The following is a 21009-nucleotide window of genomic DNA, read 5'->3' as shown; positions in this document are numbered from 1 at the left end:
AGTTTTTCTTAAATCTCTTTGTATTTTTATTAGGAACGTGTTTGCCGTTTGTATTTGATCGATATTCGTGAATTATGGAGTATTTTATTAATTATACTAAATTAAATCTTCAATCATTAAAGGCCGCAAAATAATTTACTTGCAATTTCAATTGATTTTCGAAAATAATTATAAAATAACGTCTTAGAATGTTATTTTTGCGATTGGCTACCCTGAACAAATAATATTTTATCTGTGTGATGCAAAATGTCTCCTGAGCTGTCCTGTGCAGTTTGACGAGTGTTTTATTTTATTTTTGCACAGTTTTCCTGTCTTCTACTTTTACAAAGTCGAGCTGGTGGGTGCTACAGGGTTATACAACTTGTGATTTGTGCAAATGGAGCCGTGACACTCGTATATCTGTGCGTCGTAAATCATAAAGTTGAACCGACGCCTGTCACGTTAATCACTATTTTGTGGTGTTCGTAATTGGTTCCTAGACGTCGTGGGGAATACCAAGTGGTGGTTGTGATCGATGGCGGTTTGAGTGGTGGCACAGAGTGATTATTGGCGGGAGGCGCGCGCTCCCGTTGTCGGTGACTCATTCGCGGTACGAGTGCGGCCGTAACCATGGACACGGATGATGGTGAATCGTCCAGCAGTGGGCCTATGTCCAGCTTGAACAGCCTGTTCTCGTTTACAAGTCCTGCTGTCAAGAAACTTTTGGGATGGAAGCAGGTAAGGTTTTAATGTCAAGTTGTCAGTAGTGGTATTTCCTTTTGAATGAACCTTTAGTTGTAGAAGCTAGATAGACTAGTTCTAATAATTAAACCAATAAATATCATTGTCAACTCCCACACAGTCACTTGAATCCAAACTAAGCAGAGCTCATACTATGGTAACCAGATAACTGATAAACCAACTTATATGCTTCTAAATACATACTTTTATAGACTCATTAAAAATCAGGCTCACACCATTCACAGACTTGACATACAGCAGCTCTCGAAGCTGCATAACACTATGATGTAGAGACAAACAGGTGTCTGTCATAACTTTGGTTTGATGTGAATGTATTGCATTGTTTACATTAGGTGCTTTTGTAAGTGGTATGATACATATCTCATTCATAATAGTCACTAGGACATCGATGATACAAATCAGTTGTTGCATTTCAGTGTCCTGCAATGGGTACTATTGTTGTCATGATAAGAGATTAGTTAATCCTAATGAGCAACTTTTTTACATGCACCCTTTCCTGCAACATTTTTGATCATGAAGTATGTGATATGTGATTTCTTTTGTATATTAAGGGATTTATACATACATACATAATACCATGCTTTTTTCGCATTGGGGTAGGCAGAGACAATAGAACACATCTTAGTACGATCCTCACAAACTTCATTATTATTAGCTGGATTTATCTGCTATACTTACCAATAACAGGTGGAAAAACTTAGGAACCTACTCTTTGTAATAACTACATATCTACATATAATCCATGTGGAACAGTTTCAAAAACATCTTACAGCCTAAGCAGGCTTATGACTTAAAAGGCTTGTCTCTTATATTATAATCAAACATTTATTCATTTGGGTAGGTCAAATGTTGACATTTTTAATAGTTAAAATTATAAAACTCATCACTAAAAAACCTGTATGCTTATCACATATCTCAGTTAACAACTAGTGTATGTCAAATTGATGGGCACTATTCAGTACATTGCTGCTTTGACATCAGGGGTAATCACTATAATCTAAGAGAGAAAACCATGTGCAGCTCAGTGTCTTTCAAATAGTTGTCAACTGCGATACATGTTAGCCCCATTGGTTATTAGGTAGTGGCAAGGTGACTGCATCAAACATACAGTTAAATAACATTACAGCATTCAAAATCACACACAATTGATTCAGAAATCAAATATGTAAAACATAATCTTCAAAACAGTCTTAAAATAAGGCATTCCTTCCTTAACATTCAATACTTAAAACCATACCTACAAAATAATCAACCAAACTTTTTATAACACAAATTCCAAGTAAAATTTTGTCAATATTTTCAATTCCTTATCCTGTTTATGATAAAGTGTATTTTTAAATATAAATATGTAATAGTTTATGAGTCATGTGCCCTCATCGGTGAGTTCTAGGTAATGGTGAATCATGTTGCTTGTTTGCTGCTATAAATATTGGTTTCTTTTACTACTGTTGTGTTATTTAAACTCCTACTATTATTGGAATACAGGAAGTGACATGTTTGAGTAAAATAACTTTTGTTTGTTGCCCCAAACTACTTGTTAACTGGAGTCTCTACTAACTTAATGATGGCTTATGCACTTATCTGTGTGTTGCTGAAGTCTCAAGACTCAAGACAAACTACATGAAAAAGTACTAAAATTATAAGAAACCATGGGTATTATTTGTACTTGATATATAAATAACTCCCAAAAGTATAAAATTGAATAATTATCACCTGCTCCAATGACGATGGCTAAGTACTCCTAACTGGAACATTAATACTTTAACATGTAACTACTACTATTCCCTGTTTTCTATCTATCCCTATATATATATTTTTTATGTATATATAATTACTTCCAAACAAATATTTCAGTCCTACAACAAAAATTTATTACATTAACTTAAGTCATTGTACTAAGTAATGCATCCAATGATACAGAACATTAAAATTGTAATTCAACTCTGCAATAAACTCCTTATTAGTATTCCGAGAGCATTATATTATGCTGGTGTCTGATTAATCACTGCATTTGACACGTTTAGTGACTCTCTTGTGAGTTTAAGACCACACACAGTACTTACAGTTTAAACTGGCTAATTATGGACTGCTTTACATCAGAATTTTCATGCTTTTAGCAGAAGAATGTGTAAAAATTTTGATAGTGATTGAATATGTAAAATCATACCCATTATTTTCCATTTATTTGCTGAACAAAGAAAAGTTTGATGACTATAAAAAATTTTGACAAGCCTGTCACAGAAAGGTTTCCACAAGTATAAAGTATCCTATGTGTTACTTTGAGTTATAAACTCTCTGTTTACCAAATCTCATAAAAATCCTTATGGTTTTTATGGTATAATTGTCACCCTCAAACATCCTAGTTCTACTCACAAACTAATATTATAATTGATACCTACAACCAACCATTCAGATGCATTAAAGATCATTTTTAAGTGATAAGGAATAATTTTGATTAGTGTATTTATAATGCATTTTACCCGCACCTGTTCAACCTTACACATGGTTTGAATCTATGATAAATAGAGTTGAATTATTTTCCTTCCTTAGTAGAGTAGTAGAATTAATAATGCAATACAAATGTCATGTAAATTATTAATGAAGGTTCATGTTTCCTTTTTTTCTATTTTGTCCTTGTTATTAACCCACTGATGGGCAAAGGTCTCTCAAGTTTACATAGATGAAATATCACATATTGCCTAAATTGGTATCAATCATTGATACAATCGTAGAAGAATTATACCTACTTTCAGAATAAAAAATAAATGAGTAAAATTCAGAATACCTTTCTTTTCGAAGCATGTCGAAATTATTGAATACTTCCGTCTGAGTCTACTGTACTTTTGAACTCACAAAAAGCATCCACAAAATCCTCAATGTTTTCATTTACTTAATCATCTTGTTCTTTTTTCGCAGGGTGATGAAGAAGAGAAATGGGCAGAGAAAGCAGTAGACAGTTTAGTGAAGAAACTAAAGAAACGGAAAGGCGCTATTGAGGAACTAGAGAGGGCGCTGTCGTGTCCTGGCACGCCCTCCAAGTGTGTCACTATACCTAGGTCTTTAGATGGAAGGTTACAGGTCAGTGGTTTGCAAAATACTTTTTTTTTTCAGGACAAATGCCAGGATAAAACCGGGGGAGCCCTATAGTTCTATTTATGAGGATTCAAGTGTTTTTTAGTCAGTAGTTTAGTCTGTTTCTGTGGCATATTCTTCCCATTTAACCAAATACTGAGAAAAAAGCAGATGAGTATGTACAAGGTGTTAAACCAATATTGGTCAAGAACTGCCAGTTTTACTGTCATTTAGGAGATATCCTTGAGAACTGAGTGTCACAAAGGAAACCCAATGAGTGGTTCAACCATTTTTTTTTCAGATTATTTATTTTGATTAATGCTAGCCAGACTCAAATTTTCTATCCTAAACATTTCAGGTGTCACACCGCAAAGGTCTTCCTCACGTTATCTACTGCCGTGTGTGGCGCTGGCCTGACCTGCAGAGCCACCACGAGCTAAAACCTTTGGAGATCTGCCAGTACCCCTTCAGCGCCAAACAGAAGGAAGTATGCATCAACCCCTACCACTACAAACGTGTCGAAAGCCCCGTGCTACCCCCAGTGCTAGTTCCAAGACATTCAGAGTTCGCCCCAGGACATTCTCTGCTACCATTCCAAAGGACAGCAGAGCCTTCCATGCCCCATAATGTCTCGTACTCCGGGTCAGGGTTTCCACCTTCAGCCAGTTCTGAACTCCCTGATACGCCACCCCCAGCGTATTCACCACCTTCAGATGACACTGAACCTCCTGGTGAAGTAGCCCCAGTGTCGTACCAAGAACCTCTATACTGGGCATCAGTAGCCTATTACGAGTTGAACTGCCGTGTAGGCGAGGTATTCCATTGCAACTCTCATTCGGTCGTCGTGGACGGCTTCACGGACCCCTCGAACAATAGCGACAGGTTCTGCCTGGGACAGCTCAGCAATGTCAACAGGAACTCCACGATAGAGAATACCAGACGTCACATAGGGAAAGGAGTCCATCTTTATTATGTTGGCGGTGAGGTCTACGCGGAGTGTTTGTCCGACGCCGCGATCTTCGTACAAAGTCGCAACTGCAACCATCACCACGGCTTCCATCCTTCAACCGTGTGTAAGATACCCCCTGGATGTTCTTTGAAGATCTTCAACAACAGAGAGTTCGCGCAACTGTTATCTCAAAGCGTAAACCACGGCTTCGAAGCGGTGTACGAGCTCACGAAGATGTGCACCATTCGTATGTCGTTTGTGAAGGGCTGGGGGGCGGAGTACCACAGACAGGACGTGACGTCGACCCCCTGCTGGATCGAGATCCACCTCCACGGGCCGCTGCAGTGGCTGGACAAGGTCCTCACTCAGATGGGCTCCCCGCACAACGCCATCTCCTCCGTGTCTTAGCCGCGTGTCCAGCGCACGACGTCCCACCGTTATTTGGTTATCCGGTATTAAAATTCTTCTTAAAATCATTTCAATTGCATTTTCTATTTTATATGACAGAATATTTTTAATAGTATCTCTTATGTTTCGTGTCGCCCCAATTGGCATTTTACATTATGCAGCTCAAACCATGTGTCCAATCGAAACGTAATTTTAGCGTAATTATATAAAGACATTAAGGTTTACTATACTCGTCAATATAATTTATGACAAGGTAAAAAGATATTATTGGTGTACATAATGCTTAAAAACATTTTTTTTGGTTATGTCAAGCACAAATGTGTAAGGTCGCCATGAATTCGTACGATATTGATGATATTATGTAATTTAGTATATTATAAATATATTGTAGTAAGACATATATTTGTAAGTTTCATATACTTTATATAGCTTAGATTTAGTATGATGCAATTTTTATTTTTTAACTAACATTAAAATGATTTTGGTTTTGTGGCTCAAACTTATTGCCCAGTTAATAACATCTATAGTAAATGCAGTATGTATTTAAGAAGAGAGAATATTGAGTCGTTATATTTAAAATAAAGTGAGCCACAGAACTCAATTTGACATAGGATAGTGATGGATATGTGTTCTATTATAATTATCTACAGTAATTGTATTTATACCTACCGATTAATATTTTTTGACCTCGCAACACTGACGATGAAAGCACGTCACAATGAGGTAACTGAAATTATATCTCATGAGGGTATTTATGTATTTTGTTAATGGAATGCACGTGGTATTTTTTAAATTAGCGAAAAAAATGGTTGGTACATCCTTACTAGGATTGAATATGGGTAAAATAGACACCGAAGAATGAGAATTTTTTAGGAAGGTGTAAAGGAAACAGCTTGTGATGATGTATAGAAAATTATAAATGGCCAAAATGAGTTAGGCTGTGTAATGCAGGGTCGAAGTGCAAACAGTCAGTGTTGCCAGCGTCGAAAATAATGTTATATTGGTAGTAATTTTAAATCGTGCCATCAAAAAGTTGACGGAGTTTATTTTGTCATGTAAATTGTAAAATCTGAATGTTGAATTATCTTAGAATTTATTTTATATTGTAAATTTTATTTTTTATTAAATGTTTCGGACCCACAAATTCAGATGCGAAAATTAATACAAAAAGTTAAAGTAGTTTAGGAGTAACAGTTTCTAAAACAAACCAAATCTGGGGACATTGTAAAGTGTATGTGATTGATCTCAAAATATTAATAAGAAAAGATTTAGTTCCTCAAAAAGTGCGATTGTTGGATGTCCCAAGCCTTAGTAGTTGAATTGATTAAACTTATATATTTTTATTGAAATATTGCATTGACTAATAACTCTGCTTTGACTATGAAATGTATAAGTCTCAATTTCTTTACGACCTTTTGAATGATTATTTATTTTGATTCAAAATAACAATGTAGCGAGACATACTTAGTAAAACTAGTTTATTCATACAAGTAATACTTGTAAAATTGAACAACGCCTAAAACGGACATATTGCTTCGCTCTACGCCACGAGACATCACGCGGCGTCGCCCTGCAGCGTGCGGCGTATTCTGAATTCTCACAACGAAATGTGTATCTTTTCGTGTAAATTATAAAGTAAAATGTTGAATCGTTCTTTGCGAGTGTGCAGACCACATCGCAACGCGTCGCGTCTAGGTGTGGGCTGACCCCAACAGCATTCACCAATATCTGTATATTTCAATGTGATTTAGAATAAATAATCATTCAATATGTTTCCACCACCATAAGTGCTCCATAATTTAATTGCTTTATAAACTGCTACTAACATAGCGAAGTATATAGAACAAATAAATATATATTTTATAACCCTGTTGCTATTGAGGACTAGAGGGTTAACACAGTAAGGCCAGCGAGATAAAGATTGTAAAACATGGACAAATAAGGTGAAAAGTTTATTGTGATGATCATTACAATATGGTATTTTATTAAATGCTTATAAAAAAATATTCGTGTTGGTATAAAGATACATCTTAAATGTTTACAGCTAAAATAAAGCATGCCTTTATGCTGAAATTTGTTAAATAAGACAACAGAAAAAAGAATTGCCTGTGACGTCATAAGCAAGTATTTTCATACAATAAAGCATTTTTGGCATTTTAGTTAGAGTAGCTGTCTAACAGTCAAAGTCCATTTACTGTATCTACCACTACCTCGGAAAGAAGAAACTCACGGCCACTCTTTTTAATTGCATGCTCACACAAAAATGAAGTGTACTTTTGAACAGTTTTTCTTTACAATCTTTATCTCGTTTTAGGTCTTACTTACTAGAGCTTTTAGTATTTTCATATAAAATATATGTATTTGTATATTATAACATATATAATGAAACAGTCACTAAAATTGTGCCATACACGATGTATCGCAATCGCCGATAATCCAGTGACTCAATATATTGAATACAGTGAAATACCAAATTCTAAGTAAAAGTGAAAAAATATTGGTATTTTTACTGACTAAATTCATTTAAAAAGAGGTATTCAATAAAGCGTACTGTTGGTATAGAATGCAAACAAGATAGTTTTGGAAATTGATATGGCATTCCTGGAAATTGTTGATTAGTGTGGAGACGTAACGACCACGACATCTATTCTGCTTATCGTATCGTTAGTGGTCTACCTAGTGTTAAATTTGCTCAAGCTGCCCGAAGGCCTTTGACGTGGCTTAACGACTTATCTTGATTGACAACAACCGGGACCGACTTTTAACGTGCCCTCTGAAGCACGGAGACGCCCAGTTCAAATATGCGGTCACCTATCTATGGGATAACCGCGCCAAACGTTGCTTAAACCACAGATAGTTTACCGACCGGTGAGTGCAAATGGCTAGGGCGTACTAGCTGAAAGAATTGATAGTATTCTATAACAATAATGGCAGGAGAGTAAAAATATTCCTAAAAGTATAAAAGTTAAAAAAATATAAATATTCTAAATTACATTAGCGGTATTTCACTGTATTCATGCAAACAGATTTTCTGATAACCAAATGGCCTGTCAAATTGTGCCTAAGTATTTTATTGCATGTATTACCGTCCACGGCCAGCTGAAATTTTGTATGAAGAATAAAATATATACAAAAATATATAATTATGTATGTATTAAGGAACACCTTCAGATCCCTTCAGGTCTTTAGGGTTAGGTACTCAAGTAAACATGATACGAAAATGAAAAATAAAAATATGTATTTATGAAAAATAAGGAAAAATATTTAATGCGTTGTCCTGAAATCTATACTTACTAATATTATAAAATTGTAGTTTGTTTGGTTGAACGCGCTAATTTCAGGAACTACTGGTACGAATTGAAAAATTATTTTACTGTTGGATAGCCAGAGTAGCAGTAAAAAATGTTACAAAAACAGGGAATATTATGACTTATTCTCTCTTATGTGACGCAAGCGAAGTTGCGCGGGTCAGCTAGTTGTTATATAAATATTTAGTGCTATTATAACGTGTCTTGTTATAAAGAATTATAAATAATATTTACTACTACCCATATAGAATTTCAGCTGTCCTTAGTATACAGTAGCGAAGTATACAATCTTCATTTACAGTGTTATTACATAAATGACGTATAAGCTTGTTGTAACAAACATACACGCAATTATATATTATTATATATAGTGCCTTTTTATATTGAACATTGACATATATGCCTTATTATTATTTAAGGGGAGTACAGAACGTACACGTGCACGTACGTATACGTATCCGTTCTACACTCCCCTTTAGAACAGAGTATTCATATATTCGGAGATATTGCATTTTTTGTTTTTATTAAAAACGTTTTTATAATAATTTGACCATGATTATAATAGTGCCTACACGTAATTAGTATAAATACCATTTGTATGCCTTATTTTTTTGAAAATCATATTTTTTTGAAGTTGTGTGGAAAGTAATAGGTGTACCTCATTTTGACCATATTGTAACTTAAGAAATAAAATTATGTAATCGAATTTTATTGATTAAATGAATAAATTTCTTTTAAAAGTATAATAACGTTTTATATTTCAAAAGATCATGAACGAATCAAGTAAAATATGGTTTTGAAACCTGTTTTCCTTAGAGGACTTGAAATTATTATTTTTACAAGTCCAGCAATAAAAGTCTTGCTGAAATTTTCATGAAAATCGTGTAATGTGATTTGTATGAGGGTAAAAGGTTTAAGTTATTACTTTACACATAACTTGACATATTTGTCTGTTAAACCGTAGAAATCTGTAAACTTATAGCTGATGATATTAAAATGTATATTTAAATATGATTTTGAATGGATTGTATTGAATTGTGGTTTAAATTTTGATGAAAAAGAAATAGGTGATGTGTGTAGCCAAGCCAGCTCTAAGCTGCCGAAATGCCGATCCAGTGGACGCAGTACCATAGAAATTAATACAAAGGAACTTATTCTGACATCCCGTACGCTCCGATTCCGTAGCACAAAGACGCATTAAGACGAACTATAATTTTGTCTTTACTAAGCTCTAAAAATTTTAATCATTTTCATCTGATTTCTTTTTATCAGTATATAAGTATTTTAATACCCAGATAATACTGGTAAAAATACTTCACGTCTCACGTCACGCCGACTATAAAACTTATATATTTAAAGGTAATGAGAATATATCCGTTAATTTAATACAATCCATTGAAAACAGTATACTAATATAATGATGGTAACATAATGTGCATCTGTGTGGGGTGTGTTCAGTGTTCGATGTCCGAGTGATATATGTTTTGTATATAGCGTGACGCGTCCAGTGCTCATTGTTATATTTTTGTACAGGTTTATATTGGATTTGACCACATTTTCATATTGTTTTGGAAGTTTTAGCTGTTTTGGGTATATTAGTTTAAATATACGTTCTCTGGTCTCTGCCTACCCCTATGGGAAGTAGGCATGTATGTACATACATGCGTTATTTTGGATTTTTAGCAAAAGTATCGATGGTTTTAAATAATGAGCTCTTAAAACGTTTTCCATATTTCATGAGTTAAACAAAAGAGCTTTAAATACTATCTGTATTGAAAATTGAATGAGATTGATATTGATCTTACAAAAGCTCTGTTGATTATTTGCCAGATTGCTAGGCTACTGGTTGCTTACGTAAACAGTTCAATAGCAACTTGGTGTTGCTTATTTCCTATCAGAAATATTTAAAACACGAGAATCAAGTGTTTAATCTATACATTACTACTTAAACAGCGTTTCATTTAACATTACAAAAAAAGAATCTTAAGGAAATGCTTTTAGTTTCCGCTTTCTTAGCTAGATGGCGTCACAGTTGCAGCGGTCGGAAAGTAATCATTACTATAGTGTAAATGATCTATAATTAACAACAGTTACGATAACTTTATAGTAATTGATTGAAATGATACAGTGCAATGATCAGTTACGATATGTATGAAATGTGGCACCTATAATTTGTATGATATGCTTATAGGATGTTGCGAAAGTCTTCGGTATGTAATTTTGTTATTGGGTTTATGACACTTATGACATATTGAGTATTGAATTTTTAATACGTCATAACTGCGCCTAGTTTTAGTAAGTAGGCAGAGGCCGAAGAACGTCATATGCTATGATCCCTGAAAAATTATATTGCTTTATCTAAATACTTATTGTCATACACTAACTACGTTTAAATTGTCCAATTTTTTTTTGTTACTGGATTCTGCTCACAATTTCGTTTTCGTACAAAGTTTTCACAGCATCTCGTTCTAGTGACATCTCCGTAGCTCTAGCTCTTAGTCAGGAACAAAAAAGAATTTCTATATATTATAATAGAAAGGTTTTTATTATTCATTTGATAATAACGAAAAATATCTACAAATTATATTTTTACTCATATATTATTCTTTCTGTAGAAAAAAGGGTAATTAGGTAGTCTTTAGAAGATGTCTTTGGAATTAAAACTGCAGAACTTTGTGCCTAAAGTATGAAATGAATAATTTATAAAATGTGGTCAAATCCAATATAAAGAAATGTCTGTTGATTTGTGCAGAGTTGTAAGTGTCGTGTTGGTATTACGGATTTATAATGAGTAAGTGTTGGAAAACGCCGCTTCATCCAATGTGACGTAACGTAGATCCTGTAAGAACTTGAGAGTGATAGATAATGTATGCAAAACTTTTATTTCGTGATGTATCAGAATTTATAAGAAGGTAAAAAAGAATTTTGCAAAAAAAATGTTTTATTATCTTTATCTTACGACTGTTTTTATTATTTCTTGTTATTGGACAGTTTATTTAGAAAAAGATTTCGTTTATACATTTTCTATCTCTTTACATGTTATAGAATCTATCTACTAATCAACAAGTTCTCAAAAACAAAAATAAATTATATCTTAAAAAAAATGTCTATAAGTTAAAACATACAAATATATTAGTCAATATTTGTATAAAATGCCATACTGGAAATTTTGTGAAATAGTTTTTAATACAGAATGAAATAGTAATTATAAAATGACAGCTGTCACATTTGACAGGTGTCAAATGACGTCACAATGGATGAAGGGCGCGGTGTACAAAATTGTGAACATTTCCTTTCGCTCTATTTACAGTAAGATAGGTATAAGCGCATAGAAGCCATTGTTCATGTAATTTTTAGTATATTTTTTCTCTGTTTAGCAATTAATAAAGTTTCTTTTATTGATATACCCATTTGTTTTTTCACACTATTCCTACCTACTCCCTTATTTCAGAAAAACTTTCTCAAGGCACGATTTATTAAAAACAAAATGCAATTTTATTCTCTCAACTGTCTTAAGCCAAATTACACCATTCAGGATTTACATCCAAAACAGCGAACATTAAGATTGACAACCTCCTGCCATTTTAAATTGCAGCAACATCAGTCGTATAACGTTTGTCGCAACATAGGAACTAAAAACCGTGCCATTAAATCATATAACGTGTAACAAGTGAAATAATATGCAATTATCGGTTACCGTTTCGTATGTGGCGCGAATACAAATGTCGATGGTGTCATGGCCGCCTGCGCACGCGCACTGCACTTCAATGCGGTGAAAATTTGGCGCGAAAGGCTGTATTGTTTGGCGATTATTGGGTATTGTGAAGTTAGATAGAAGTGATTTGCTGGAAACTTAGATGTTTTCCCTTCGATCTATTACAGTAGGTAACACCCAGACCGGGCCGCACCATCCATAATCATGTGTCCAGATAAAAGTCACTGATTTTTAGATTAATTCGTGGGTGATTAATTTAACTATCAGTGCTGAGCCAGTGCAATTCTTTGTGGTCTACTTACACTTATTGTTGAACCCGGCACACTACGCAGCACAGCTATTTAGTTTTTCATATTTCTTTTGCCGTTTCTTGAACGCAAAATTCGAAAAATGTATACGATATCAGAATTTAGACACGACAGTCGAATCTGAGCAATATCTGTTACAATACAATAACAACCCATCCACTACGGGACTAGTAGGACAACAAACAAAATATCCGTAGTTTTGCGTACAGAAGAAAATAATAACCACCCTTATGTAAAAGAGTGGTTATTCTTTTCTTCTGTAAAAAGAGAGATTTACGGGACTTACAACTTAAAGAAAATGTCTCACCCCACCTTTACCACAAAATGACACCTGTGGTCCAATCCGTATTAGGCAGAATTTCGCATCTCATTGCAAAGCAAGTTGGTGTAACAACTTCCATTATACCGTAGGTATTGGGCGATTGAGTAAATCCGATGTCCGTCTAAGGACATTTAGTGATCAGAATAACAATGGCCGTAGTACTACAGTACAAGGTGCCTACTTTACATATTGTTTCACAGTTTCAATATGTACCTACTGGGTATTTTGCCACGAATTACACGGTCGTTTGTCTTAAAATTGAAATCACAGCCTCCAAAGGGGCTTAGTTTTGTATTTAGTTATGCATAACTTATGTGAAGGTTTAAAACAATATCTTGTTATAGGATTTCGAGCTAGCAAATCTAGCGATAGAACCGGGTGATCCCTGATAAGTAATAGTAAAAATAAGGAGAAGAAGCTTCGTTAATTAATCTCATAAATAAAAATATAAAAATATTCGTCTAGTAATGATGTTTAAAGCAAGTGGTTGATCAACTTTATAGCTTAGCTTCCCAAATCGTGCATAATTTTTTTGACTATTGAGTTACCTACTAGGTTTTTAAACCAATTCTTCAGCTACCCTAAATTGTAGAATTCGCTGTAGTTTAAGATATTATCTATTAAAACCTATTGTACTTAGTATTTACTGTCGGAAATCCCAATGATCAACATTTTTAAACTTAAAATAGGCGCAATTAAATCCAATTGTATGCTCCATTCAACCAGTTTAACGCTCATTAAACATAAGTGGAAGCATGTTCTTTTATTTAATCTTTAGTATAAAATGACGCAGATAGATCAGTACTTATAGGTATTGACGGAAATGAGTCACTATACGGAACGACTCTCACTAACCTTGTGACTACTTACGTTTTTGTTTGTTTTCATTCTGAGAAGATATAACAGGATAATACGTGGGCCACTATTTATATTTTGAGCCTAACTATGAAAAACGGTAAATATGTGAGTGAAAACTACTTTATCGTGTTCTCGGGTATTCTTTTGCATGATCTAGATAGATTTTTATGCGATCGAAATATTTTTTTAATATTTTTTTTTCTTTCCCGAAGACCCCTCAAAAACATGGTGTTTAAAAACATAACCTGTTACTTGAGCCAATGAAAAATTAATGTTTACGGTATTTACTGTTGACGTTTTTGATTAAAATAAAGTCATTTGATGTCAAACTGTAACGGTATGGCAAGAAACTCATTCCTTCGATTTTTTCGTTCACATATTAGCCGGTTGTTTACCAAGAGGCGTTAAGGCTGACATTGTTTCTATAGAACTCGACCTGTAGGATTTTGTGGTTTTTCCGTATTTCAAACCAGACTTTAGGCAAATTTTTGGTTGTAAATCAATAAATATTAACCATTCAAAATTTTTCTGAAGGCACTTTGTGCAGTGATAAAGTTTTTATAAAAAATCAAGGGACCGTTTATTTCGAAATGCTTCAAGCGCGAATAACTTTTTCTGGATTTGGTTCATCTTAAAGCACCCATAAAGTCGACTGGTGTTTATTTTTCGGCTCATGCGCATAGATCCTAGATCCGTGTTCTATCACGATTTGATACATGTATTTTGAAGCAAAACGATAGATTTTTCAAGCATTTATTTGCGCTAATCGGCGCGAGGGCCTTACCCAATTGTTGTAAAAAAAAATTGGTTCATTTAGAAAAAATCTTCTAATGGGAAATGTTGTTACCTAATATTTTATATCTAAGAGTGGAAATAATGTTTAGGATTTTGTTATTCTTTTGATGCATCAGGAAACGAAAATGCATAATTAATTTTCGCACAGCATCAATTTTTCCGGACACAACTGGTGACCTTGGACGACCTTCAGGAATTTCATTGGTGAGGGAAAAATAATCATGATAGAACTCTATTTATTTACGTTTTAAATTTTCATAGGATCGGACATTATTGCCAAAATAAAAAATAAGTCGATGTAGACACGACTGTTTCTTTAAGTCACGTCGAAAGTCGTAAAAAATATTTGCATGAAAATGTTAACATCCGAATGCCATTTTTCCGCACACTTACAATTTTCGATCGACGATATTGAAAATATTTTCAGCGCAGATTTCAAAACGTTCTTCGGAATGTAGTAGTCAAAAAGGGCAAACTTTACGATGAAAACACCAATTGACGTCTAAAACAATCAGATTCGTCAATGCTCAAAATATAAGTAGTGACCTAAGTAACTGGTAATTTCCATATGTAGGTGACAGGGATTACCTACTCTAAACGATGTATGCAATACCTAGTAGGTACCTACCTACTATATTTCCACTTGTCTTAGGTACCTTTTAAAAAAGGGTCAGTCTGTAGTGTATGCTTATTTCGATAGAGGGATTTTCTCAGAAAAGATTCTAGCAATACTTATTGCATGCAGACCGGTGTACCCAACTTGTTTTGAAAACTCCAAATTAGTTTAGTGTAGGTATAGTCAAGTCCTTTATACGATATTTCCTCTTATATAATTAATAGAATATTACGCATACATATCCGGCACCTAGTCCATTGGAATACTTAACACATTAAGAAAATGAAATAGCGGCTTCTAAAATGTGACTTTTCAATGAACCAGCCACTGAATGTCTAAACGTGTGTTTCGATTTCTTGTCCTTTTAATACTACGATTTATTCTTCAAGAAGCGACAAGTTTGCCGTCAGGATGCACCCTTAGTATTAAAATAATAAGCTCTTAATTTAACCAAATGGTGAAGCAAGATGTGGTCACTAGTTCCAAGCTATTATCATGTATGTAGGTCGTAGGCCCACCGTAGGTCACTCAGTAGTGCTAAGTAGAGTGTAAAGTTTGACATTACACGTAACTTATCTCCAGTTATCCAACATTATATCATATTTTGCAACAGTTAAGTAACATCCTAATTAGATAAATTAGACGCAGTGATTAATTGTGCACCATTTGGGCTGTATCACCGTTTTAATTTGGTTTTCTTGGGCAATTTTATCTGAGTTTAATGCAAGAATTTTGGTTATATGATTACGATTTTGTGATGTTATCGTATTGCCTTCCTATACTTAGTAGTAATGTTTGATGATAACATTAAAAAACAATTTAGATTAAGACAAAATGAATGGATGTGAGTGAGGCAAAGAAAGTTTGTAAGGATCGTACTAAGTGGCGTTTTTTTGGTCTCCACCTATCCCTATGGGAACCCAGTACAAGTGTTGATCAATAGATAATAATGGGATTATTGTAATAGTGTTTCAGTAAAAGGAACAGGAAATGAGGGGCTACCTTAACGGGTTCCTATATTGCAATTTTCTATAGCCGGAGTTTGACATTTCATTGTTCTGAAAATAAGTTATCGTAGTTTCTACGCTGAATCGTTTTTCGTAACTTTTAAATTATTTTATGTAGATTGCCTAAAATTTTGAGCAAAATAATATAAAAATTAAGTCAATGCCATCGTGTTATTAGCAAATTAGTTTACAGAAAATTAGATTCTCACCATCATTACAAATTATCGTAACATTCTTTATTAATGAGAACCGAGAACTTAATTTTGGTAATACTTACATATTTATAGACGTAATAAAATCACTAAATTAATGTCAATAGATAACCGGATATGTGTAATTATATTACTAATTGATGCTACTGATGATAATTTAAATATAAAGTGATTAATTTCACATGCATACGACCTTGCTTCTCACCAAGCTGCAATAACCGTAGCGCCGCGTGTGGCGGGTTCGAATCCCACCCGGGACAAATGTTTGTGTGAATAGGAAATGCGAAATAACCTCTGTACTATAGCGATGGGGGCAGATGAAACTTAATAGGTGCTATTGGCTACCTGGGTGGTAAACGCCACATATATGTGCCAACCACCACCCCGGTGGCAAGCTCAGGGGTGGCAGATGGGAATAAACAGCCACGATGGGATCGCATATGCCGTGTGCACCTTATAAAAAAAGACAATGAAATGAATAACCTACCTTTAAAATTCAAGACCCTATCACAACACTCCTAAAAAGGTTTTAACAAAAAAAAATATAACAAAAATATGACATGCATAATCAAGCTCTTAAATAAGGTAATTAACACTATACACGACGTCTAAGTCTGTAATTGGCGGCACATTTGATGTAATTGAACCTAATAAATCATTTCAGTCAATCTTGTTTAGTATTTATATTACAAGTTCACCTTACATACCTGCGAAATGTCTTCAATTTATTTATACGTTTCCTTATTACTACAAGTCAATTTAAATCTTTGCTTATGTAATATATTTGTGTTATTTATAGGCTATGTTTTGAATGCCGTACCAATGACTATTGCCATCGATTGTAAGACAACCAAAGAACCAAGCTGCTGAAGGCATTAATTTCATTGAAGCTACAGTATTTATGTGTTAGGAAAGAAGCTTTACCAGGTAATCTAGCAAATATTAATACAATAAACGCATAGAGCCAACTTCGTCGTTGTATTATGACAGTTACCATACATCATGAAGCCATAGACATTAGAGTTTTTACGTATTCCTCCCATTTATCGAAACATCTATAGCTGTGAGGTCAATAAGAATTAAGCTTGCCTCGTCTCTGTGTAAAATATAGCTATTAACAATGTTTTTTTATCCACTGAATGCTTCTTCAAGTGAAATTAATGTTCAAGCTTTCTAAAGACTCTTGTTTAACAATAGTCTAACTAAGCCTACTCCTTACTCCCTATTCCTTTGTCATCCAGACCTCTTTCCTCTCTTTATCACAAAATATTCCGAACCACAATGTCCCATAACAAGATATAAAATAAACCATGTCATCCCACTTAACAAAATAGAATAATAAAAGTTTGTGAGCGCAATGCGCCGATGTGGTCGTGTCCTTTGTACGCATGTAGTAGGTACAGCTACGGTCTGTTGTCGCGGTCTAACATGCAATACTAGTCTGAGATATAGTGTACTGTGAATATCAGATTAAATAAAATTTGTATTTACCAAATTTTCTTTGATATTGAGGAACAAGGAGTCATTTTATGTATAGTATGTATGTGTGTATCATGTTTTCAAGATTAGACAAATCATTTAGGGGAAGATAACAGTGATTAATGTCGTTTCTTGATCTGTTTTTTTTTTACTGAATACGCTGATTCTAGTTGTCTGTCCTTACAGGCTATGGATAAAGCTAGATTATATAATACGAATCGGCCCACTAACGTCACTATATGGTCTATAATTATGTAAAGATAGCTTTCTAGATTAAAATGGGAACGCTAAGGGCACCTATTTGCTAATTGTCAATAAATATCTTCTTTCTTAAAACTCCCTTCAAAGTAATCTACATTTTGTGGGAAACAAGTTTTGAAACAATATTACATTTTTGCGTACAACTTAAGCGTTATATAATGCAATTGCTTTTACTACATACTTCGATAATTTTGTAATAAACTTGTGTTCCCTTATGAAACAAGATTGAAAAATACTTTTAAAATACATATACTGGCTTCCTTAATTTTAAGTCTCCGTAAAGCTCGTATAAAAAAATGGTATATTTCTCATCTCCTGGTTTTTAATTTCTTTTTTTTTTTAACATTTGAATATCCCACTGTTGGGCAAGGGTCCCCTCCCTAGCGAGGGGCTTTGGCTCCACCAAACTGGTCAAGTGCGGGCTAATAAACTTTTTGATATGCAGGACAAGCATTATTTCACGATGTTTTCCTTCACGGTTAGAGCAAGTAATAATTACTTTTGATAAACATAACTTTGAACACCCATTGGTCTGTTGTTTGAACCGACCGACCACTTGTGTGGAAGGCGCCAGCTAAGACAAGCTTAGTTCCTTCTCTTGGAATGAGAAAGAAGTTATGCCTTGGGTCGACCACACTGATCATCCGTTCAAAAACTTGGAAAAAAATATTCTATACTTTACTAAATTATTTTAAACACAAAATTCCACGACTCTACATCAAGTTATTTAATTACATTTAGTTGCAAACACGCTAGCTCTTACACTATTCTTGCCGGAGAGGGACTGGTCGTACTTGGCCTTGCTCGAGGCATCTAGATCAACTTGTGGGTGCCTCAACCGCCTCAAGGGATCAACTCATTTATTTATCACTCGGTTGTTTGTACTTCCTAAATATTAAGACGATTTGCGTGAGCATTGAGATGCAAAACGTATTATAACAAAAAATACAAAAGGACTATTTTTTACTTTAGTCAAATAACGAAGTTTAAGAAGCAATTTTTGCATTTTTGATATTTTATGTATTAGGTCGGGGAAAAAGTCTTTTCGCATTATAGTATGTATGAACTTGTAATAAAATCTCTTTGGCTTCAATAATCACAAATCGAGCTTTTTTGTGTAGAGAAAAGATTTTATTACAAGTTCATACACACTATAATGCGAAAACACTTTTTCCCCGACCTTATATTATAAAAGCGAAAGTTTGTGAGGATGAATGGATGTATGTTTGTTACTCTTTCACTAATAAACTACTGAACGGATTTGGTTTGAACTTGGCACACAGGTAGTTAACAATCTGGATTAACGCTTAAGATTATTTTTATCCCAAGCAACCTTTTCACATGAACAAAGTCGTGGGCAAGAGATGCACACGCTTATGAATCAACGATGTTTTAAATTCTGAATTTTGCGACCCTTCGCCAGCGTCGAACCTTGCATACAAGGCTTTCTACTAAGTTGTTATACTATACTTGAGGACGATTAAAGTATTCAAAGAATGTAAATGTCGATGCTAATTAAAATATCTGGAAGCCACTCCTCGGTAAATAAGATCAAGATTGTTTATTCCGGCATATTCTTAAAGGTTTCGGACATGAAGCTAATTGTAAAGTTAATGGCCTAGGGTCTAAAAATAACAACGTTTAATTTTTAACCGGTTATTTATTTTACTTTTCTGACTTTTGTGGCGGGGTTAGTAGTGTATCTGACTGCTAAACACGAGGACCTGAGTTTGATTCCCGGATCGGTCAAAGAACTATTAGTCTTTCTTAATTTAATTTAGCATCTTTCTCGATAGCCGCTCGGAGTATGGTAGCATGCCCGGTATTTGGTCACCCACTGTACATGTTATATTAAATTTTAATATAGCATACATTTTAATATAATATAGCGTTAAGGAATATTACAGAGAAAAATATAAAAGGAAACGCACATGCGGCACATGTAAGCAGAGGATGACTGGAAAAGAGGCGGATGGATTGTGGCGACAGAATTGACAGCTGCAAAGCTCTACAGGGCACCTAGAAATGCTTAACATCAAGAAAGCTGTCTTAAAAGTTAAGTATATTAAAATATCTAAATTAAAACTTAAAAGTACCTAGAATCTTACCTTAAAAGTATTTTGGCAACAAAGGCCGACAATTAGGTTCAACGAGTCCGTGACCGGTTTTTCATATAAAATCAGAAAGGGTCTTTATTATCAAGTAGTGTGTTTCGTAAGGAAATAATCGAGAGGTCAGTGACCCGTCTGGCTATTAAGGAGAATACTTCCGATGAGGCTTTTATACACGTTTTTGGTAAATATGGAGAACTTTGGACATTATGAAGGTTGAATTCTTAATTATTATGCGATTATCTTCTTTAATTTTATTTCTTGTGTAGTTTTTAAGTCTTGCGACAATATAAACCTGAACTTAAAGTCCTGAGTTCAAGCTGTTTTATCTAGAGTTTAATCTATGTTCTTTAAGCACTATTAATTAAAATATTTGTGACGTAGTACGTAGGTATGTACCTAATTAATTCGCTGTTACATTTGAAAATTTACATATAAATCTAAAAATTAATAAAAATTGTCTGTGTAAGTTAATATTAGCGTCTTTTCATTGACCTACTTTAAGTAAACAGTTCTTACTTAAAATTCGCAGTTTCTAAGGAAAACCTGTCTATAGAAAATCAAAGCGAGGCCGAAGTCAGATGAAAATTTATATTCACCACACATTCAGACTATCTCCATTGTTAAAAGACCATGCTCTAAATACGAATTAAACCTTAACCTAGGCTGTATGAGAAAATATCTTTGCTATTTTAAAAAAATAAGTCTGTCAATTCCTTGCCTTTGATAGAAAAATATTTTACGAGCAAAATCTAGAGTATTTGTTACAGAAAACCTTATTGAATACCAAACATGTTTTCTCAATGAATCATTATTAAATATGTCAGCGTATCAACGGGGGTGTTAC

The 21009-nt window shown here is 34.1% G+C and overlaps 1 protein-coding gene across 1 annotated transcript; it reads left to right on the top strand.

Moving 5' to 3' along the window:
* Positions 1 to 246: 246 nt before the first annotated feature.
* Positions 247 to 11882, top strand: Mad (mothers against decapentaplegic homolog 1). The gene is made up of 3 exons (XM_076118709.1): positions 247 to 717; positions 3658 to 3819; positions 4172 to 11882. The coding sequence occupies exons 1-3, from the start codon at positions 610 to 612 to the stop codon at positions 5168 to 5170; spliced, it is 1269 nt and encodes a 422-aa protein (XP_075974824.1). The 5' UTR covers positions 247 to 609; the 3' UTR covers positions 5171 to 11882.
* Positions 11883 to 21009: the final 9127 nt, after the last annotated feature.

This window comes from Anticarsia gemmatalis, chromosome 9 (genome assembly GCF_050436995.1).
Source record: "Anticarsia gemmatalis isolate Benzon Research Colony breed Stoneville strain chromosome 9, ilAntGemm2 primary, whole genome shotgun sequence".
Taxonomy (NCBI): Eukaryota; Metazoa; Arthropoda; class Insecta; order Lepidoptera; family Erebidae; genus Anticarsia; species Anticarsia gemmatalis.
This window is presented reverse-complemented; position numbering and strand designations above follow the sequence as displayed.

What these genes read in the sequence shown, in the direction of transcription:
- Mad (XM_076118709.1), top strand. Translation starts at nt 610, where the DNA reads ATGGACACGGATGATGGTGAATCGTCCAGCAGTGGGCCTATGTCCAGC. An exon ending in AACTTTTGGGATGGAAGCAG is followed by an intron (nt 718 to 3,657) that starts GTAAGGTTTTAA and finishes CTTTTTTCGCAG; the next exon opens with GGTGATGAAGAAGAGAAATG. An exon ending in CTTTAGATGGAAGGTTACAG is followed by an intron (nt 3,820 to 4,171) that starts GTCAGTGGTTTG and finishes TAAACATTTCAG; the next exon opens with GTGTCACACCGCAAAGGTCT.